This window comes from Halichoerus grypus, chromosome 1 (genome assembly GCF_964656455.1).
Source record: "Halichoerus grypus chromosome 1, mHalGry1.hap1.1, whole genome shotgun sequence".
Taxonomy (NCBI): Eukaryota; Metazoa; Chordata; class Mammalia; order Carnivora; family Phocidae; genus Halichoerus; species Halichoerus grypus.
Window position 1 is genome coordinate 7152939 of NC_135712.1, and position 21802 is coordinate 7174740.

The 21802-nt window shown below is 43.3% G+C and overlaps 1 protein-coding gene across 7 annotated transcripts in view; it reads left to right on the forward strand.

Annotated features, from left to right (window-relative positions):
- The window catches only part of ERG (ETS transcription factor ERG), a 235635-nt gene that overhangs the window by 201885 nt on the left and 11948 nt on the right, over positions 1-21802 (forward strand). For 5 of the 7 annotated variants that reach the window (XM_036118418.2, XM_078073261.1, XM_078072992.1 and 2 more), the window contains 3 exons: positions 12565-12768; positions 13603-13683; positions 15613-15684. In XM_036118418.2, the coding sequence (XP_035974311.1) occupies positions 12565-12768; positions 13603-13683; positions 15613-15684 (357 nt within the window). The remainder of the gene's footprint in view (positions 1-12564; positions 12769-13602; positions 13684-15612; positions 15685-21802) is intronic. The other 2 variants (XM_078073141.1, XM_078073212.1) reach the window with 2 other exon arrangements.

A 21802-nucleotide genomic window follows, 5' to 3' on the forward strand; every position in this document is an offset into this window, starting at 1 on the left:
CGCTGTGTCTCTCTCTGTCAAATAAATAAATAAAATCTTTAAAAAAAAAAAAAAAAGAGTATACCCACTGACCAAGCTCAGACGGTAAACCCATTATGTTTGAACCTGTATTAGAGTTAGTTATTCATGAGCCTGTCTATTCTATTAGATTGCAAGTTGGGGAATATGTCTTCCACATTCTTAACCACCAGACAAAGCAGCAGCAAGCTCGTGGCCTGTGTGCAGAGGTCAGTAAATGTGCATTTATTGAGTTAATGGTAATCCAGATTCAGTTAGCAAGAATCATGGAGTCACAGGAGTTGGAGGTACAAGCCTCTAGATGATCTTAGTTCAACTTGGTATTAGGGTTCTTCAGAGAAACAGAACCAATCTCTTTCTCTCTCTCTCTCCCCTTCCCCATTTATTTATTTATTATGAGGAATTAGCCCATGTGATTATGGAGGCTGAGAAGTCCCGCAGCCTACAATCTTCTGTCTGCAAACTGAGAGCCCAAGAGAGCCAATGGTGTAGATTTCAGTCTGAGTCTTATTTATTTTATTTTATTTTTTAAGATTTTATTTATTTGATAGAGAGAGACACAGTGAGAGAGGGAACACATGCAAGGGGAGTGGGGGAGGGAGAAGCACGCTTCCCGCTGAGCAGGGAGCCCGATGTGGGGCTCAATCCCAGGACTCTGGGATCATGACCTGAGCCGAAGGCAGACGCTTAACGACTGAGCCACCCAGGCGCCCCTCAGTCTGAGTCTTAAAGCATGAAAGCCAGAGACCTAAACGCAGGAGATGGATGTCGCAGCTCAAAAGCCAGGCAAAGGGAGCAAATCCTCCCTCCCTTCCTCCACCTCTTTGTTCCATTCAGGTCCTTAGTGGGTTAATTGATGTCACCCACCCACACAGGGGAGGGCAGACTGCTTTACTCAGTCTTCCAGTTCAAATGCTGATTTCTTCTGGAAACATCCTTACAGACACACCCAGAAATAATGTTTAACTAAATGTCTGGATGTCCTATGATCCAGTCGGGTTGACAGAGAAAACAATCACAAACCTCTTCCTTTACACATGAGAACATGGAGCCCCAGAGGGAAGGGATGCGCCTCTCCCAGGGACACTCACACAGGTAGGTAAGACCAGAGCCCGTGCTCACGTCTAGCTACAGAACTTGTTGGTAAGACGACATGTCTTCATTTCACCTACCACTGAACACTCCCAAGGATCTCTCCCGCTATGTCTACATCATGGAGTGTGTTTCTATAAGCTGTTTAAATTGCTTCTGTGACCAAGTCAAGCAACCAGACAACCAAACCAGCTAAAACTTAAATCCTAAAGTCAAAGTGAATTATATTCCTAGATGATAAGCTGGGTAGTGATTGAGGAAACTGCCCTGGGGTTATATGTGTGGCCGAAATCGTAAACACAGAAATGGTACAGTTACCATCTATTGAGTGTTGTCAGGCATTGGGCCATCCACTTTGGAGAAAAGGTATTATCTCATTTAAATCCCATAAGCACCCTATGGTGTAGGTATTATTTATTATTCTTACTTTACAGGTAAAGAAACTAAAACTAGAAAAGCCAAGATCATGGCTCAGGATGTCCCAGGCAATAATTTGGAGAGCCTGTCTGACTCTGGAGTCTGAGTTCTCATTCCTGTGCTACCCTATCAGAATTACCCAGGGAGGAACACAAGGACATGGGATGGTGGGATGCATTTGTTAATTTGTTCAGAGATTCTGAAATGGCCTTTTCAAAGGAGACTAAGGAAAAAAAGAAAGACTAGAGGAGATGTTCAAAAGAGTCTACTGTGTTGCTCAGCACATAACCGCTACATTTCTGGGGTGGGATTGAAAATAGCTTAGATTTAGCATGAGTGGCTGGACGGATGTTAATGAATATAGAAAAAAATTGAAGATAGATGAACTGGTTCAGTTTATTTCACGTTTAAGTTACCCATGGGACACCCAACCACAAGGTAGTCTGGGGGCCATGTAGAGCTTAGGGTTAAGAGTCATTTATCAGGGATTACCATACCTGGGTTCCAAAATCTGCCATTTTCTAGCTCTGGGATCTGGAAAGTCATTTAATTTTGGTGTTCTTTGGCCTGCAGCTGCACCAAAATATGGATGATGGTAATGCCTACTTTGTATGACACTGTATGGATTAAATAAGAAAATACATGTGAAGTGCATAAACAATGCTGAAGATATAGTAAGACCTCCAAAACTTATAGCTTTTCTTTTCATATCCGGGTCAAGCATTTGGGAGAAATCCCTAGACTCAAGAGGGAGATCTGCTGACATATGCATATGGAGTGGGTTGAATTGTGGCCCCACAAAAAGGTACATTAAAGCCCTAACTCCTAGTGCCTGAAGACATGACCTTATTTAGAAATAGAGTATTTTTAGATTGCATCAAGTCAAAATGAGCTCATGAGGGTGCATCTAATAAAATGACCAGTGTCCTTATAAAAAGGGAAACTTTGGACACAGACACACACACAAAGGCAAGGTGATGTGAAGACACGCAGGGAGAAGGCCTTGTAATGATGGAGGCAGAGATTGAACTGGTGCAGTAGGCCAAGGAGTACCAAGGATGGCTGACTGCCACCAGAAGAGAGACGAGGCAAGGGAAGGATTCTACTCAGAGCCCCAGAGGGGTCAGGGCCCTGCTGAACCTTGCTTTCAGACTGCTAGCCTCCACAAGCCTCAGACAACCTATTTCTGTTGTTTTAAGCCACTTAGCTTGTGGTACTCTGTTATGGCAACCCTTGGAAAGAGAACCCAAGCAGGGAGAAACGTGAAAGTGGAACAGGTCATTGCATCTAAAACACCACGAGCATAAGCTGCGTTGTTGTGGAATAACCAAGGAGATGCAACACAGGGAAGAAATGAAGGAAAACAAAATCCAAAAACTAGATAACCCACTCAAGAAAAGTTGAGAATGACTCCCTCCAGTGAAATAGATTGACATGTCAGAATGTCAAAGGTATGTTTAGAGCCCAGCAAAAATAATTTAGTCATGTGTTTTTTGAATAAAATAATTAATGAAATTATTGAATCTCAAACAGGCTGAGGCTAGGTGTATTTTCTTACAGTGTTTGACTCTTTTGTAGGGTATTGCATGATTAATATGTACAATGAATTTTTTGGCAATCGATTAATGAATAAGTGCATGAAACAGAGCATAGCATGAGCTAGGTTGATGGGTGCACTGGAAATGGAAAAGTTTTGAAGTAAATAGGTAAAAAATATGCCGAGAAGACTCTTGGTCCTAGTAAAATGTTGAGCTTAAAAAGAACTTAAGGTATTCCTCTTGCAGAGCACCTGAAAATGTAGCATGGAGTCTGACACACTTTTATATGCCTAGCTGTGGGAAGAAAGTCAGTGAGTTCCTTAGCGACTCAAAGCAAGGAAGGAGCTGAGAACAGAGTACTCCACCCTCCTGTGTCACCTGGTTCTCGCAGTTGGCATGGATGGGGGTGGGATACCAGTGTCCATAATACAGAGATTTGGGTCTTAAAGGGGCAGGAGATGAGTTCTTGGTCTTCCACAAAGCAGGGAGTTAGACCTGATCTCTCTCTATGTACATATGCACATAACTGTGTTTCTCACAGCAACCCCAGGCTGAGAAATTAAGCATCAAAAAGTGGTCATGGGCTAAGGACAACCTCAGACACCTGGCAGAAGGACATAGGAGATCTTCTTGGAGAGACATGTCTTCAATCCAAACATTACAGGATTCCTGCAGATAAAGATTCACTGAAGATGACTCTAGCTCCAAATTACAAAAACAGGAAGAAACAATCTACCTAGACCAAGATTCAGCAGAAACAACAGACAACATAATTAAGCCCTCAAGAATGTTAGATAATTGAAGCATGGGACTGAGAATATAAAGTAAGTAGATTTAAAAGTGGTTAAACACACAATAGAAGGAACCAGAAAGAGAGGAGCAAGACATTATGGAAAAGAACAGATAATTTTGAAGAAGAAGCAGGAGAACTCCTAGAAACACAAAAAAGGATTCAAAAGTATCAGAAACTCAATAGATGGGTTAAACAGTTGACTTGAAAAAGCCAAAGAGTGAATTAAGGAAAGTAGACTTGAAATTGTTTTCAGGGTGCAGGACAGTGACCAAGAGATGGAGTATGAGCGTAGGTCAAGGGCAGGGAAGGGGCTCATGATAATGTGCTGGGTAGATCTAATAGACGTTCCAGAAAAGAGGGAATCAAGAGAATGGACAAGATGAAATGTTTGAAGAGATAAAATCTGACTTTTCAAAATTGATGAATAAGACCATGTTCCAAATATGGGAAGCATAAGACAGAGAAAAATAAATAAGAAGAAGTCCACACTAATCACATTCTGGCAAGACCGCAGAACACCAAAGACAAAGTACTTAAAAACCAGGAAAGAAAAAAGACTATCTGAAAACAATGTCAGTTATAAGGACACCAAACTTCTCAACAATGACACAGAACACTGAGGGCAGTGGAAGAAAATCTTCAGTTAGCTTGGAGAAACTGACACAATTCTAGCTCTCTTCTGGGCTCTTAACTTTTTTTTTTTTTTTTTTTCCCCTGCCACAGACTCATTTAGTAGCTTGGTGAAGCCAGTGTGAAATAAACCTCAGAGGAATGTGATGAAAAACTTCATTAAGAGTGCATTGTAATCCATTCTGTAAATTGTGGGGGAAATAAAGATACTTTCAAACAAAGGGTCAAAGTTTGTTGCTAACAGACCCTCACTTCAGGAAATAACAAGAGATTTAATAAACAAAGAAAATGGATCCTAGAAGAAGGGAGTGAGATAAGAAGGAAATGGGAGAAATGAAATTGGTTGATACAAGAATAGATCTAAAGAGAAATGGTTATAGAGTATCAGCCACAGCATCCTAAGTAGGGAGCACAACAGGGTAGCATAAAAACATTGGATAATATCACCATATAAGATGAAGGATAGGTGATGAGAGCTCAAGATTTCTAAATTCGTTGCTTTCTTTGGGAGAAGGATATATTTGGTGATTAAATGTGGATTTTGTTTAAAGAGTAACAAGTAAAGAAATAGAACTAGAATGTTAAACAGCCAAACCAGTAGAGAAAGGGGAAAAAAGGGGAATGAAGAAAAATAGATCGATTCAATAAGATACTTCGAAAGGAGGAATAAAGAACATACAAAGCAAGGTAAATAGAACACAGTAAAGTGGCAGAAATCAGATCAGTAACAATACGTGTAAGGAGGCCAAAGTTGCCATTAAAGACAGAGCGATAGACTAGATTTTAAAAAAATACTCGAAAGTCAGTGAAGCACTGTTTACAAAAGCATTGTAAAGAATGAGAGCAAACAGATGGAGTAAGAGGTACTAGTCAAATTCTAATCAAAACAAACCTGACAAAAGTGGAAAGAGAAAGCAGAAAGCACTAGTGGAGATAATTGAGGGTTAATAAATAGAATAATAAATAGAAGAGGTTACATTCATGAAAACTATATGACAATGATGAACTTGTACATAATAACATAGCCTCAAAATATGTAAAGAATTGTAAGGAGAAAAGGACAAATCCACTTCAGGTGAGAGATTTAAATTTGCCTTTCTCAATAGTTGATAGATCAATGACCTAAAAATTAGGTATATGTTACCAATTTTGATCCAATGATTATTTGTAGAAACCCTGCACTTAACAATTAGAGAATATGCATTCTTTTTAAACTCTCAAGGGGCATTTGCAGAAATTGACCAGACAGTAGGCCACCAAAAAAAGAACAACCAGAATAAAAGAAAAATCAGTGTTACATATACTTCATTCACTGGCTAATTCCCTAATTCAAAAAAATTAGAAATCAATAGCTATCCAAATGATAACTGAACTTCATCTATAAATTAAGAAATTTAAAGGTTCAGAAACAGCCTTGACTATAGGTTTTTTGAGTTCAAATTTCAGTCTGTGGTAGAGTGAAGCCCAGAGTGAAGCCAGTTCTCGCTGGTGAACGTGTTTTGTAAATGTAAAGTCTTTCCCTACCAGGAGGCGAAATGTTAAATCTTATTTTTGCAGGCTTTTGAGCGTCTTGGACAGCAGATTGGCAGACTTGCCCAGGGCCTGGTTTTATAAACAAAGACTTCACAGGACTGTGATATGGCTTAGGGGTACATTTTCTGTTGGTATTTTTTTCTTAAACAAGGATGATTTTTCTATCTGGAAGCCAATATTTTACGTGGATATTGTTCGAGAAAAATGACACTAGGGCTGCTATTCTCACCAGTTTGACTCTTGCTTAACCTGACTTTTATTCGTTCCTCTGGGAGGGGGGGGTCTCTGAAACAGGATGTTTGCCTGCATGAGGTATTCTGTTTCGTGAAGATTCAGTCCGTCTTCGGCAATGCAATATCCTCTTGCCTGATTTAAATACCTACTTAATATTTTCCTGGCAGCAGTGGAACGCTACTAGGTCAGAAAACAGTTTCAGGGAAATGTAAAAATAATTTCAACCTGCCACCCACGCACCGCTTGCCCCCCCCCACCCCCCAACAGTAATTTAAACGGTGCAACTCTTGAACTCTCAGCTTTGCTTTTATTATTTTTCTTTTCATTTCAATGTACTGAAATAGCCTTCGTAAAACTTGTGGCTATTAACCATGGAATCGAAGATACAAATAAGAGGCTTCAGAGGCAGATGACTTCTTTTTCCCTCTTCCCTTGGACTCCGGGGGTTTACCATTTTGATGTCCGTGAAATGTGGACTGATGACACAGCTGTTTTCCAAACAATTGGCCTGGAGGCTGAAAACAAAACAACTTATCTTCAGCGGTTCATGATTCATCTGACAGAAGCACCTCCAAAAGCTTCTCAAAATAAAGTGTAAATCAGACTTTTTTGTTTAAAGGAAGAGGCTGGTCCTGCGATAGGAGGTTGTTTAGCTCATCTCAGCAGAGTTTGCGATGTGAAATCCACTGTGTGGATGCGTTATTTCTCTGCCATGTTATTGTTGGCCGAGTGTTTCACATACATTATCTCATTTACTTTTCTATTCCCCTAACATTCACTTAATTACCCACAGAAAAAGAAAACAAGTGTCAGAAAGGTTAATGTTTACATCTAGTCAATGGTTGAATCCAAACCCAAATACTGGTATTTTGGCTCCCAATAAAGCCTTTTATTTTACCACCGAGTTTGCTGTGCTTGATGTGATTGTAATTTGATTCCTCCGACATTTTCAGCGACTCTGAAATCCCTAGATCATAAAGTCCAGGCTTCTTAGCAAGATACTTAAGGCTTTGTTTGATGGGACCCCAACTTTCATCTCCATCCTCCTACATCTGTGTGCTCTCTCTCCAGTCTTCTACTCCAGCCGCACCCCATTTCTCACTGCTCCCTCAACACCTCAGGTGTTTCATGCCTCTGCGGGTATGAAGCTGGGTTTTCACTGTTCCCCTAAACTAAAAGGCTTCTCCCTGCTTCTGTCACCCGAATTCTGTCAAATGCTTTTCGTTAATGCAGGTTCGAGCCAAGCGCTTCTGGTGAAAACTTTACCTTTTTCCTTGGCATCTCTCCCTTTCCTGGCCGCCCTCTGAATCTCCCGTCGTACTTGTGTTTACAGTAAATACTCAGTAATTCTTACTTGAGTTAAATGAATCGTAGTCCTTCTCCTATGGGAGTCATTCCTTAGGTCCTTGAGTTCTGCGTGTTGTTTTTAGAAGAGGAAAAGCAGGCTCCATCATGAGGTCAGGTGACGGGGCCTAAGTCGCGCTGCTCACTGGGGCCCGAAGGTGTGGAATGGCATGCCTTAACATAGCCAAAGGTGATGCCTTGACTGGGATCCATTCTGTGGCCCCCTCCCCGTTCTCCTTCCCATGCATAGTTGGGCATCAGGGAAGGAGGTGAGGTCTGTTGAATCTTGTGGGACCTTGTGAGCCCCCTTTTGTGATGGCAAGGTGGGACAGAAGAAGAAAGCTTTGCTGACATACTATGGGTCATGGAGGAGATCCGAGAGACTCTACTGGGCTCTCTATGGATTTGAAGGGAGAGCTGGGACCCAACACACTGACCTGAACTCCACAGAACGCTACCTAAGCTACAGCATCCATGCTGGGCCCAGGTCCTGGGGAGGGTGGGGATCACTGTGGGGCTGTCATTGGTGCAGCCCCAAAGGGTCATTATAAGTGCTTAGCTCTCAAGATCATCGAGGATAGATGCCCAAAGGAGGCGGTGAGCGAAGGAGAGGGGACAAGAAGGGGCTAGTCCAGCAAACAGTGGGTGGTGTTTGGGCATAGGCATGGGACATTGGTTCAGGAGATGGCAGGCAGCTGTGTGTGGCTATAGGATGGTGGGATGGGAGTGGTTGAGAATGACACCTATGAAGACAGTGGGATCTGGCAAACTCAGGGTCCTGTGCTTCATGTGTGGGAGATTGGGCTTGTCTCTTGAGAAGTGTTCTCTGTTACGACACCTCCAGAGTAGGTCCGGAATAATGGCACTCCATGGACAGGTCAGAAAGGACTGTCCGTCTTTACTCTATCATATGGCCATAGTTTGTTTTTCATATTCTTTGCTTGTAAACTTATAGGGCAGGGATGTGGAGATCAATTCCCAAAAAGATAACAGAAGTAACCCAACCTTGTGTAACTTTATTCTTTTCAAAGGAAGCAATCCCCATTAGTAAACTGCATAAGAAAGGGAGATTAAAATTTTATACCCTTGAAAGTTTTATAAAAACACTTTAACAAATATATATATATAATTTATTTAATTAGCCAACATATAGTACATCATTAGTTTCCGATGTAGTGTTCAGTAATTCATCAGTTGCGTATAACAGCCAGTTCTCATCACATCATGTGCCCTCTTTATATATATATATTAAAATACATAAAATATATATATTTCAAAATAGGTCCCAATATCTATATATGTATTTAAATCCTTCATAAGATGTTGTTTTGACTTTGAAAAAGAGAAGAATATATTTTTATAAACAATTTTTTAACCTAAGTACTATGTTTATTGGAGAGAAAAAGAGAAAATACAGTTTAGTGAAAAAGAAAAAAAATCTAAAAATCTCCATCACCCTCTCCCCAGAGACAACAGTTGACCTCTTACTGCTGAGCCCTCCAAAATTCTTTCCATGGGTATATTTACATTTCTTTGCAAAGTTTAATTATGCTTCAATAATGTTTTCAAACTTTTCAATTTAATCCACTTAGAGCATTTTTTCCTATCAAACTATTCAGCAGTATAATTTTAGTTTCCAAGTATCACAGGAACATCCCTAAATGTGCCGCAACTTAACTAGTTCTCTTTGGTTGGACATTTAGGGTGTTTCCAATGTTATGCTATTATAAACACCACTACAAAGAACATCCTTGAAAATAAATCGTTGCGCACATCCTCTATTATTTCCTTACGATAAATTTCTAGAAGTGGAATTTTTAGTTCAGAGATGATGCACATATATTTTTTTAAAGACGTTTCAAATGTATTGCCGAATTGTTCATTGGAAAGGTGGTAGTGATTTATAGTCATGCCAACAGTACAGGAGAACGGCCGTTTCACCAACCCAAAGCGAGAATGTTGGTAATAAGAACAATGCAGGTCGAGGAATTGGTCCCTGGGGTCTCGCCCATGAGTCCCTGAAAGGAAAATTGAATGAGCCATGACAGCCCTGGGCTTAGCAAGGGAAACCAATTAGCAGCACACCAAGGGACCACAGAGAGATTAGACTTCTTTTTTTTGGCTATCTTCCTAAGATGTCATTTTACCATTTTAACATGAAGCCTGTGACTTTCGGGAAGATATTTATATATCATTTTTAGAATATCTAGTTAAACCATTAAGAGAAGAAAATGCATTCCCAGAATGAACTGATTTCTAGGAAGTGGTTACCAGCCCTCCTGCCCCCCCCAAAATAGTCCTTCTAGGTTGTTAAAGGCAAAAATAAAACAAAACAAAACACAATTATGAAGGGTTTGGCTAATACCTGGTGGTGGGATTTAAGAAAAATGACCTGGGGAGGATGGCGGACGGGAGGATCTTCTGTCTGAGAGGTCATGACTGTCCTCCACACAGAACCGAAGGGCACAGGCTTGAATTGGGGATCCTTAAATATGATCCGTATCAGTATAATGAGGAATTATGACAGGCCATGAGAAAAAGAAGAAAGAAGATCTTTTATAAAAACAGTCTGGAGTTTTGACCATTTTATCCCCCAAGGTCAAATCCTGACCCAATGGCAAAGAGCCATCTGAACTCAATGGTGGACAAGTTAACCTTCCATATACACACTCCATTTTCACAGACTAACAGAGCATTCCCGTGTGTTTGGATTACACAGGAATGTGCATACCTTCCTGTCAACACTGCCATTTCAGGTTTTGCAGATGGCACAGAACCAGAGTGCTCCCTGGTTTTCAGATTCTATGCACTGATTGTTGGTTGAGAGTGTGAGTGTTACAAAATTGGTGGAAATCTCATCCTAACCAGAAAAAATGAACATTTATGTGCCCCACACCCCAACAATTGCACATCTAGGTCCTCCCTTCAGGCCAGCACCTCCCCGTGCTTGCACATGGATCATCTGAGGATCTGATGAAAATGCAGGTCTGGAGCGGCACCTGAGATTCTGTGTTTTGAAGTAGGTCCCACGTGATGTTGATGCTGCAAGATCCCAGGACCACACTTTGAGCAGTGAGGCCCTGGGGGTGATGGTTTGAACCTTGCCTGCACATAAGAATTACTGGGGAACTTTTAATAGTTCCGATACCCAGGCTGCCCTCCAGCAGAGTTAAGTTAGAGTCTTCTGGGATGAGACCAGGTTCAACGCTCCCCTCTCCCGGTGATTCCAGTATAGAGCCAGGGCTGTGGGCCAATGCAGATGCCTTCACATGTACCCAGGGAGGTGGACACTCAGATATTCACTGGTCAGTAAATTGGGTCTATGCATGTGAGGGGGCCCAAAAGCTGCTTACCTGATTGAATACCCTTACATGGATTAACTTGGACACATCTTGAAAATACAGTGGTGGGTGCCAAAAGCGAATCAGGTATCATTCATGTTAAGTTTAAAAACACAAACAGTACATATAGTTGATATGGCAACAGTATTCAAATATACATAGGGATGATGTGTGCATCAAGTTCAGATGGTGGTTGCTTCTGGAGTGTTCAGGAGGGGGAAGTGAAGGGGTGACTTCCATTGGATTTGAAGTAATTTCTTTCAATTAAAAAAGATATGAAACATTAGTGTGTGAAATGGGGGGAGGGGAGACGGAAAGAGAGAAGGAAAAAGGAAGGAAGGGAGGAAGGCAGGAAGGGAAGAGGTGAGAACTCTGGTGGTGTGACTCTCTGGCTGTTTCTCACTGTTACTGCTATTTCCTTTTGTAGACTTGAAATCTCTTTCAATGTGTCCCACGCTTGAGTAGCCCGAAACATCAGTAAGACCAAACAAGGTTCTAGAGCTATTAGCTACAAAGTGGTTTGAAAGGATGACTTATCCTTACACCGGATTCTCACTCATTATGATCAGAACATCTCAGCATGCCCGACCTCTAAGGGCCTGTCCAGAGAACCAAGGCCAAGGTTCTCCTTTTACATGTAAAACAGATACAGAAAGGAGAAGCAGTCTCCAGGGGTTGCAGCAAGTTGAGAGACCCTAGGATTCGAACTCTGGGCTCCTGCTCTCTGCCTGGGTGTCTTCCATCTGCCAGTATTTGGGGGCCCTAAATATCCCTCCACCTGGGGTGTCCAGGTGGGACAGTCCCAGTTGTATATCCATCGGGGATTACCTGCTCTGTCTCCCCGGGGCTGTGCCCTCTGGGATCCCACCCAGGTCCCCTCCCATTAGTGGCAGCAGAGCACGATGACGTTGCCAGCATGCTGTAGGGTGTGAAAGTCCACCAGCCCATCCCCTACCCTGCAGGTGCCAGGTAGGTGCAAAACCAAATTCTCTGAGGGAAAAGCAAGGAACTGACAGCTCTCTCTTAGAAATACTAGCTCATTGGAGGTGCTGGGGTTTTGGTTTACCTATACTTTTATTTCCAATTTTGTGGTCAGTATTTTTCAGTATTATGTACAAATACATGTTTTGTGTGATGGTAATTAACACCTTCCTGATCTGTGTCTTGAACTTTTTATTTTCATATAAAGATGCCCGTAGTTTAATAAGGAAAGAAAGTTGCCATTTTAAAAAAAATTTTAAATCAATAAATAAAAGTGAAAGTAAGTGAAAAAGATGAATGATTAAAAAAAACAAAAACAAAAATCATCCCCACATTGAACTTTAGATTTTCTAAGCAACCAGAGGGCAATGGTGTGAATGATCCTAGACTTCCAGAACAATTCCCTTTAAAGGCAATGATCTCTGCGTGCGAGTCAGTTGGAGTTTTTTTTTTTTTTTTTTGTCTTTCCCCCAAGACACCTCCTTTTGACAGGTCACTGAGTCAGGCTGGAGGCTGTTCTTCTGGGACAGCAGGAAAAGGGGTCGCTCTGGAAAGCTGCACTGCTGGGATCCCACCCGGGAGGTGGCTCTGCCCTGGAAATGTTTCTTCGGGAGTTGATCGATTATGTTCCATTCCCTTCCAGATCCTACGCTGTGGAGTACAGACCATGTCCGGCAGTGGCTGGAGTGGGCAGTGAAAGAATATGGCCTTCCGGACGTCGACGTCTTGCTGTTCCAGAACATCGACGGGAAGGAACTGTGCAAGATGACCAAGGACGACTTCCAGAGGCTCACCCCGAGCTACAACGCTGACATCCTTCTCTCGCACCTGCACTACCTCAGAGAGAGTAAGATGGTCCCTGCTCGGGGCAGAGATCACTGTCGTGCGGGTCCTGGCTAGCCTGAGCTGAGAGCGTTCACAACAGTCTGTGGACAGCTTCTTCCTGCCCTCCATTCTCATTTAGGGTCTGAGAGAACCAGTGGTTTACCAGGCCAGGATGTAGGTGAACATGATGAGAAGCAGCCAGTGCTTTTCCCAGAAGCCAAAAAGTCACGTTAGCCTTCAGCTGGCTCTGGCAGGGTCACCTCCACCGAGCAGATCACACGGCAAAGGGAACCAAAGCTTTATCTGGTCACACATGACTGAGTCTCCATGGTGCCCCAAACTGAGAAAGAAACGGATGGAAAGTCTCTTACCAGATGGGAATTATGAGGTTTATCCTCCCTAACGCTAAACCAAGCCCCCTCCAGATCCCACCTGCACACGAAAGGAGGAAAGTTTCCATTTGGGATCATGAGATGTGGCTTCACCTGACAGAATGGGAATGGCATATCGGCGATCAGGGGCATGAATTCACCAAGTTTGCTGCATGCTTTAATTTGTCAGATGTCAAGCATGGTTAGCAGGGGACAGAAGTAGAGGGGCGGTGTGAACTCTGGTGTAAACGCTTTGCCTGGCATCCCGATCACTCACTCCCTGAATTAAACATGGGCCCACCTAGGGTTTAACACGCTAACGAGCAGCAGGGCCATGGAGAGATTTCCAAGCAGCCCAGGATACCAGGGTGGGAGTGGGGAGGTGTTTTTCTTCCTTCTTTCTTCTTTTTTTTAAAGGAAGGTAATTCTCTCGCTCTCTCTTTTTTTTTTTTTCATTTTGATGTTCCTTCTGTTTTGTTTTGTAGCGCCTCTTCCACATTTGACTTCAGATGATGTTGATAAAGCCTTACAAAACTCTCCACGGTTAATGCATGCTAGAAACACAGGTAATGCTGGCCCTGCCCCTTGCCCACTGGACAAATGCAGGGTCTTGCCCACAGGTAGCATGCTTTAAAGGTGGCACGCGGGATGGGCAGCGCATCAGGAAGGCAGAATGGAGAGAGGATGATTGAGGGGTTCCGCACATGCGGGAGGCTCTTGCGGGAGGTACCAGAGCCTACAGGCAGGGGGCGCCCTTTGGTTTCCAAGCACTGCCCGCTCCCTTTGACAATCAAAGGACTTCTTTAACCCGCTGATGTGCAGAATTAGCCTTTAGCCATAGCCTTAGCTCATGTTTGCTGGATTATAATCTGCTGCTATTAGTCCCCAAATACGCGCTGTGCTGACCGTAGAAATTAAAAGCATGTTCGATGAAAAGGGGCCCTTAGTATTCCTTTTTTTTCCTTTTTTTTTTTTTCCTTTTCATTCTTAAAGGAATGTGTATTAGGACAAGCAGGAGTTTTATTTTTCCCTTTTAGAAAACGTTTTAGGACATTTGACTTGTCTTGACTTTAGTCTTCTTGCACAGACTTCGGACATTGGCAAAAGGCAGTAGAAAGGAATGCTCGTTCGTTACTTTATGTGAGCTTTTGTTGAAAGGGAAGCTGTGTTATAATTTTGGAGGATATGAAATTAGTGGCTAACCCAATCCCTGCTATTCTGTCTCTAACCACAGATTCTGCGTTCTCTTTATGTATTGCCTGAGCCTAGTAGAGTTTAACAGGATCCTTCGTCCCCGCTAACCTCCCCCCTGCCCCCCCATAGTAGAAGCTGGCTTTCTGCGGACGAATGTGCTCCTGGCTGGCCTCCGTTGTCTCCCTCCTGATAGAGACCATCGTAGAAGCATGGCCACAGGCTGCTCACCCCACTGTATCAGCCTGCGGGGACCCTCTGCCACCACCCAGGCTAGGGGAAAACCTTCGTGTTCTGGCAAGGTGTGGGTAACCCGCTTATAAGCCAAGAAGCCTCACTTGGAAGCACAGCCGTGTTCCAGCCATTTGCCAGTTTACTTTAAAATGTGTCATGTGAGTGAGTCCAGGTCTGAGTGTTACAATGAAATGGCTGCTTAATCTTGGTCCTCAATATTCAGAACGTTGTGTTTTAATGTAAAGTAAGAAAAAAAATGCTTCGAGTCAGTCATGCACTTTTTCAGCGTAGGTTACACACATCAGCCTATTAATGACCTTGTGGCCAGAAATAACAAATAACTTAGACAAAGTAATTTCCTTCTCTTAGGAAACACCTTTGAGCTATACACATTTTCTGATAATTTCACAGTTGTTTTAAAAAAATGTATAACACCAAGGGGAAAGTTTCAAGAAAGCTCTGTTTTCCTTACTTTCGTGACTGTGGAACATTGAACAATTGAAGAAAAGGACGACCAATTCCAAATGGACCTAACTGCAGAAAGGGAATTTTTTTCTGCTAATGACAGGGGCGTTGATTGAGAGAGAGAGACCGGGAAACATGCATTTGAATAGAGATGTGGAATCATTTTTAATAAGATCCATATAGTCTTTGGCAACATATTTGTAATCCTTTGGTACGACTTTCCAAGGGCTCTCTCAAATGTTTTATGGATTTTTATGCAATTTAAAAATGAAAATCGCACCATAGAATTTTTTTTTTTAATAAAATGAGATTGCTGGCAGGGAGATGGACACACAGATGGGCTTCAGCAAGAAGCTGTAAGATCAAAACACAAGACACTTTATCACGAACGGGGCACAGGACAGTTTGCCATCCACTTCCGTAGTCAGAATCAATTTCTGTCCCTTGTGCCTGTCCATCCCTTCCTCCCCAAAGTCTGGAGCAGCAGGCTTAAGGAGGGGTGCCTCCCTTTGGTGTCACAGGGCAAAGTAGATTTGGCACTGTTGCTGAGATCAACCACCACAACAACAGACCTTCACATGTTTTGTCTTTCCTTTTGTCTGCAGGGGGTGCAGCTTTTATATTCCCAAATACTTCAGTATATCCTGAAGCTACGCAAAGAATTACAACTAGGCCAGGTACGAAAACCCCCCTGTGTGATCTGTTCCTTGAGAGACATCCCAGGATGTCCCATGAGATCCGTGACTTAAGTCACGTGAGTCAGAGGGAGAGGATCCTCGGTCTTGAAGGGAGTCCTGAGCAGTCTCATTCTGCCTCTGTGGATTGGGAGCCGAAATTCGGTCAGACCATTTCATTCAAAGATCACACTAAAGGTCCCTGACTGCAGAATTCAAAGCAGACCAGCCCCTTAATGAGCTGCTTTAAAAGACAGATGGGCAAGGATGGGCCCCGGATGCCTGGCAATAAGGAATCCGTCTGCTTTCGAGGTCATGAAAGGACTTACACGAGGAATCCCCTTAGCGCTAGGGACAGACTCCCAGCAGGTCACAAGAGCCACTCCTTCAGGGCAGAAGCATGTGGTAGATAAAATGTACAACAGACTCTTACCTTATGTCTTTCCTGAGGATTTCTCTAGGTAATTGATTTACATATCATTCATGAAAAAATAAATATTATCCAGGGCTTATTAGTGACAAGCACAATGTTACATCCTGGGAGCATGAGGATGAGCCAGACTTCAGAAAGCATCCTGTCTTCAGAGAGCTGGCTCTTCATTCCACAGATGTCCAGGGAGTCCCTCCTGCGCGCCGGCCATGGAGGTACAAAGGACCCAGCTCATGGGAGCACATGTGCACTTGGCCCAAAGGTCTCGATGTTTCGGTAGAGCCACCTAGAGCTGGATCTAGACTCACGCACATAAGTATTTAACCTGTTTTCTCCATATCCGTTCATGGATCTGAGACTCATGTCTTCCTAGACACAAGTTGTTGCCCTTTGACGTCTGGCTCACGTCCAGGCTACACAAGATTCATTTTGAACTCGTCCAGGGCGCTAAGCTTGGCACCACTGTTTCTTTGCAGTGAGAAAGACTGGGGACCAGTGAGCTAAATAGCATGAGCGGAGAAGCTTCTCAGAATTGCTCCCACTCTGACATTACCCTGTTACCACCTTAGTACCTTCAGGCTGGTGATTATCCTCTTCTCCAACGTTGGAGGAAGGGTTTGCTGCCCTGCTCCTGGGGAACACGATGGAAAGGCTTAGCCAAAGTGCTTACTTACCTCTGTCCTGTTAGAGACTTTCCAGGCCATTTAACTGGGGACAAGACCCAGGGTCTAGAGTGAGCTAGACCACGAAGAACCCCACCATTTACCTCTATAAATGAATCCTTGGGAAAACAAACAGAAGTGTAGGAAAATCACAAAGGTTTTGTGAGCATTTAAAAAATATTTCCATCCATACTTAAAAAAAAAAAAAAGCGCTATCTAGAATGGGGGTCCAGGGCTTGTTTGCTTGCTTGCTTGTTTGTGTGTTTGAAGCTACTCATGGGTGCCCCTGACTGAGCTGCAAAATCCAGGGATCATGAGCTAGTGTTGGAGTTTTGTCAAAAGATCACAACATTGGCCAAATCCATTGGTACAGCCCAATGATCAGACCAGCTAGCTGGTTGCTTGTTGCTACATAGGACAGTGAATCCTGGAACGACTTATTTTTCATATTTTAGGATATAGTAGATTTGGAAGATACGGTCTCCCAGGTGTATGGAGAGGGAGAGCTGGGAGGTGATGTCTGGGACACCCCTCTGTGCTTCGGCCCTAGGAAAGACAGGTGGCCAAGTCAGATGCACCTTGCATAGCTCTGATAAGGCCTTCCTTGGGGCCATCATCTGTGTGTGACCTGGAAGAGATCACACCTCCATATCTCCATACCAGTAAAGTACGTTTCTGAGACTCAGTTTGTATCAAAAATACCTATTTTGATAACTGCTACTGTGATTGTCAAGGGGGATACACACAATTTGGGATATGAGCTATAAAGACTTTGAATCAGACGGAACAAGCCAGAACTATTTGCTGACAGCCAGATTCAGGGGTTTGACCTTGGAGAAGAGAGTTACTGCTCTACTTAGGTGGAGGCAGGGATTGACCTTGAAGGAATGCACACATGGACATTTCACTGCTTTGTTCATACCTCTCCCTTCTCTTCCCAGGCTTGCTCCTATTTGCTTTGTTCAAATGTTCCTGATTCAAAATACACCCTCCTTTCATGATCCCATTGTTGAGTTAGCATTTAGGTCCGTCTCTCCCCTACTCTTATAATGCATTAGCACATCGGCATATCATTTTACATTTTGTTTTTCATGGTCATGGTTTTAGGATGTCTCATGCATTTTTTGGGTTGTGTCACATTAGAACTACTAGAAGCTCTTTCTCCATCTCTCCTGTAAGTACCCTCCTTCCTTGCTGAACACATGCCTTTTGGAGCCATGGCCCCTTGAGGTCTCAGGTGACATGAAAGAGACAGGTCTGACTCATCGAAACTTGCATGCTGGTTTTTGACCTCATGATGTACCACCCTGCCTGGCATCCTAGGGGCAGTTTATAGGAAAGCTCTGGTGTATGCCAACGGGGACATTCTGAAATCCCGTCTCTCCTCCTCCATCAGCATGCAATCCACGGATCATAACACACATCTAGAATGTTCTCAAAAGAGACTGGAGGGTTGAGCCAGCAAATGCAGCCTTGACTTTTGCTTTGCAGCTGGTGCTCTTCAGGGGTTTCTCAGCATCTTAAGCAATTCCCCCGTTGGAGTTCACAACTTGGTGACATTGTCACCAATTGAGCACCAAGGCAATGCAGCTAATGCACGTTCTCCTCTGTCAGGTGCTATGTAAAGCTATATCCCAGCTTATGGCTAAAAATGCACTTTTTGCTTCCCACCCCCCACCCCCCACCACCCCCCCGCACCCTGGCTAGACTCACCACAGCGATCTGCACAGCTAGGAGACAAAGGAATGCAAGATGTTCCCAGATTTCCATGTCTTTGATAGAGGATTTTAGAAGCCTGGAGGAAGGTCTGGAGGAAAACAAAGGAGAGACTTAATCACGTTAGGGTTAACTCCAGAACTTCTTTCCATTGAGTAGGGGTTTATCGGTTGGTCCTAAGCAATAGCTCTCAGTCTTTCTGTCTTTGCAGCAGCATCCAGGTTCACTGACAGCACGCAGATCTCATCCTCCCTACCCCCCCCCCCCCCCGCCCCATACCAGCCAGGGCCCTTCAGCTCAGCTTTGCAAACATGGTGCGGATCCTGCAGAATGAGGATGAGCTCTCCTGTGGTCTAAGTTCTGGTCCATTAAAAAATAAAGTGGGCAGGTAGACATCCTGAGGGCTAGAGGATGTTCGTCTTTAAGCTTGATGAAAGCAGAATACAAAACTTGGTGGACTTAACCCTGCAGGAAGGAGAATAGAATATATATGTTGTCTTGATTCACTGATGCCCAGGGAAGGGAGTGAGTTGGGGGGGAGGAGTCTCATACAAAAACAGGAACCAATCCCAGCTCCCAGGAGATAAATCAAGGTGCTAGTGTGGAGGGACCCAACACTAGTCAAACTCCTTATTTTCAGTATTGTGCTTCTTGATCTGGATCAAGGCATAAAACACACTTCTGTGGTAACCCTAAGCTGCCCCTGAATGCCTTTTATGAATTTTGGTTTCTAAACACACAGCCTGTTACAGAAGAAATAGCAGACCCAGTGCTAGAAAGCAGTTCTTCTCTGACATGGGACCTTCTGCCAAGTGTATGAGTTAATTACCTCAAAGATCACAGTTCAAGAGAGATGGAGAGTGTGTTGAACTGACTGCCAAAAATGAAATGTAAGATAGTAGAAGTTCTGTGTCCTACTATTAGTAAGGGGCACATAGCAAATGTGCACGGAGTCAAAGTTTCTCAAGCAGCCCAGGAGGAGAGCTGCCCAGCGCTAGCCATGCTGCGGGGTGCTGTGGTTGGAGGGGGCCCCGCCGTGGCCTCCTGTCCCGGTGTGGCTTCATTCAGTCTTGCCCAGTGTCCCCTCCCACAGGAGGGAGGCTCAGTGCCCACAGCGCGTGAGCGGTAGCTGATAAGGAAGCATTGGACCAGAATTTCATGAACAAAAACAAAAGCCTACTTATCTTCCATGGCAATATGTTTATGAACATGTTAATCATCGTTCATATAAACATCTCAAATTCTTGGCTAAAAATCAGACTTGGTGTTGTTTAGGTCCTGACTTATTTTCAAGGGAGGATGGAACATGGTTATACATCCCAAGAAGGATTTATGAATAAAGGGTTTCAAAATATTTTTCTCTTAGTAGTTGGGTGTTTTTTTCCAGTCACATTTCATGAGCAATACTTTTATGTTTAAAGTGGGAGTGGACCAACCTGCTGACATTTGCTGTTCATTCTGTTAGCATTCTCTCTGGTAAAAAGGACCCAAATTAGAGCTCTTTGCACACTTTTATTCATTTGCACTGACATGCTCAGGTAGTAGTTCTGAGATCGTTATCTGTAGGAACCCAGATTCCTGCCTAGAAATAAGTACTGGAAATTGTCTAGAACAGGCTTGCTCAAACACGGTTCAGTGTGTTCCCAGGTCACCTGGGATCTGGTCAAAATGCAGATTCTGATTCAGTAGCTCTGAACTGACATTCTGCCTTTCTCACAAGCTCCCAGATGTTGCTAATATTGCTGGTCTGCGGACCACACTTTGAGATCTAGGATCTAGAACATAGTTCAGTATTGACTTGCTTTTTCATTCAGTCAACCGAAGCCCCTTGTCAAGATGCGCCTGTTGGCTCCTGAGTTCGGCTAGATGCTGTTATATTCGTCTTGCTAGTCCAGTTTTCCTTCTGAGACAATTTTCAAACTGAAACTCTGGCTGACCATTTTTTTTTTAAGACAAAATGCGACTAGATGAGTATCCACGTGCAAAGGGCTCCCAGAGACTTAAGTTGAAATTCAGTTGTAAATTGATAGCAGCTGCAGATTTAATTCCCATGTGCAACCCCAGCACCAGAAAAGTGAGACTCTGAGGAGCTGAGTGGGAAAAGGCTTATGGTCCAAACTGCAAAAATGCCAGTGGAGAAGGAGGGGTGAGCAATAGCAGAGTTTAAAAAGAAAAATTATCTTACTCAACCAAAGCTATAGAGGGTAGGATTTCAGAGACCACACTGATCGAGATGCTTGTAGCCAAACAGACCAAATAAATTAAGGCAACTCTGGGTTGAATTTCACATTGCATTTCAGTGGTATTCTCTTTGGGATCCGAAAATAGGAAGAGATGCATCTTGAGCAATGTAGTCAAACTTTTTGAAGATTGATCCACCAGATTACCAGTCTAAAACAGGGTCAAATCATCTGTTTAAAGAGAGGCTTCAGACTCATTGTGTTGCCCTGCACTTTGAGTGAGATTTTGTAGCGATTTCCAGGTGTGCTGAAGTATCTGCCTGTGGCTTTCAGTTGGCTCAGAATTACACATGGCATCGAAGTGAGTCCCCATCAATCCAAGAAGACATAGTTTTGAAGTGGATCTGTGATGAGATTTCGTGTAGAAATCACTTTATGTATGCACAGTTAGTAAGAATATGCATGGTAATGTTCTGGAGTATGTTTTCGGAAGAACCTTGAAATGACTTAGAGTCTTCATAATCGTTAATAGAACTTGCGTTGGGGATGCAGAAGTATAGTTAAGTTTGTATTGCGAAGTGCAATGAAGATTTACAAGACAAATGATAATGCATTGTAAATACAAGGAAATCAATGGCATATGCTTCAGCACTTTTAAAAAAAATTTTTATTTATTTGTTTGAGAGAGAGAGAGAGCACGAGCAGGGTGAGGGGCAGACCGAGAAGCAGACTCCCCACTGAGCAGGGAGCCCAATGCAGGGCTCGATCCCAGGACCCCAAGATGATGACCTGAGCCGAAGGCAGATGCCTAACTAACTGAGCCACCCAGGTGCCCCTATGCTTCAGCTCCTAGGCTCATTGTTAACATGTTGCATGGGCAATGTTATTTCAATCTTGAGATTGATTTCCTGCAGTTCTTTTAGAGAAATTCTAAATTCATTTGGAGAAAAACAAAAAGTAGATACTTACATAGAAAAAGAACTGGACACTTAAGATCGATTTAATATAACTGGGTGAGATTATAAGGAGAAAATGAGGGGTCACCAAGAGAGGCAGCTGGCCAGTAAGGGGATAAGATGGCCATGCTCATTTCCAAGGAAGAAAAAGAGAAAGGAACTTAAGTGCCATTTGGT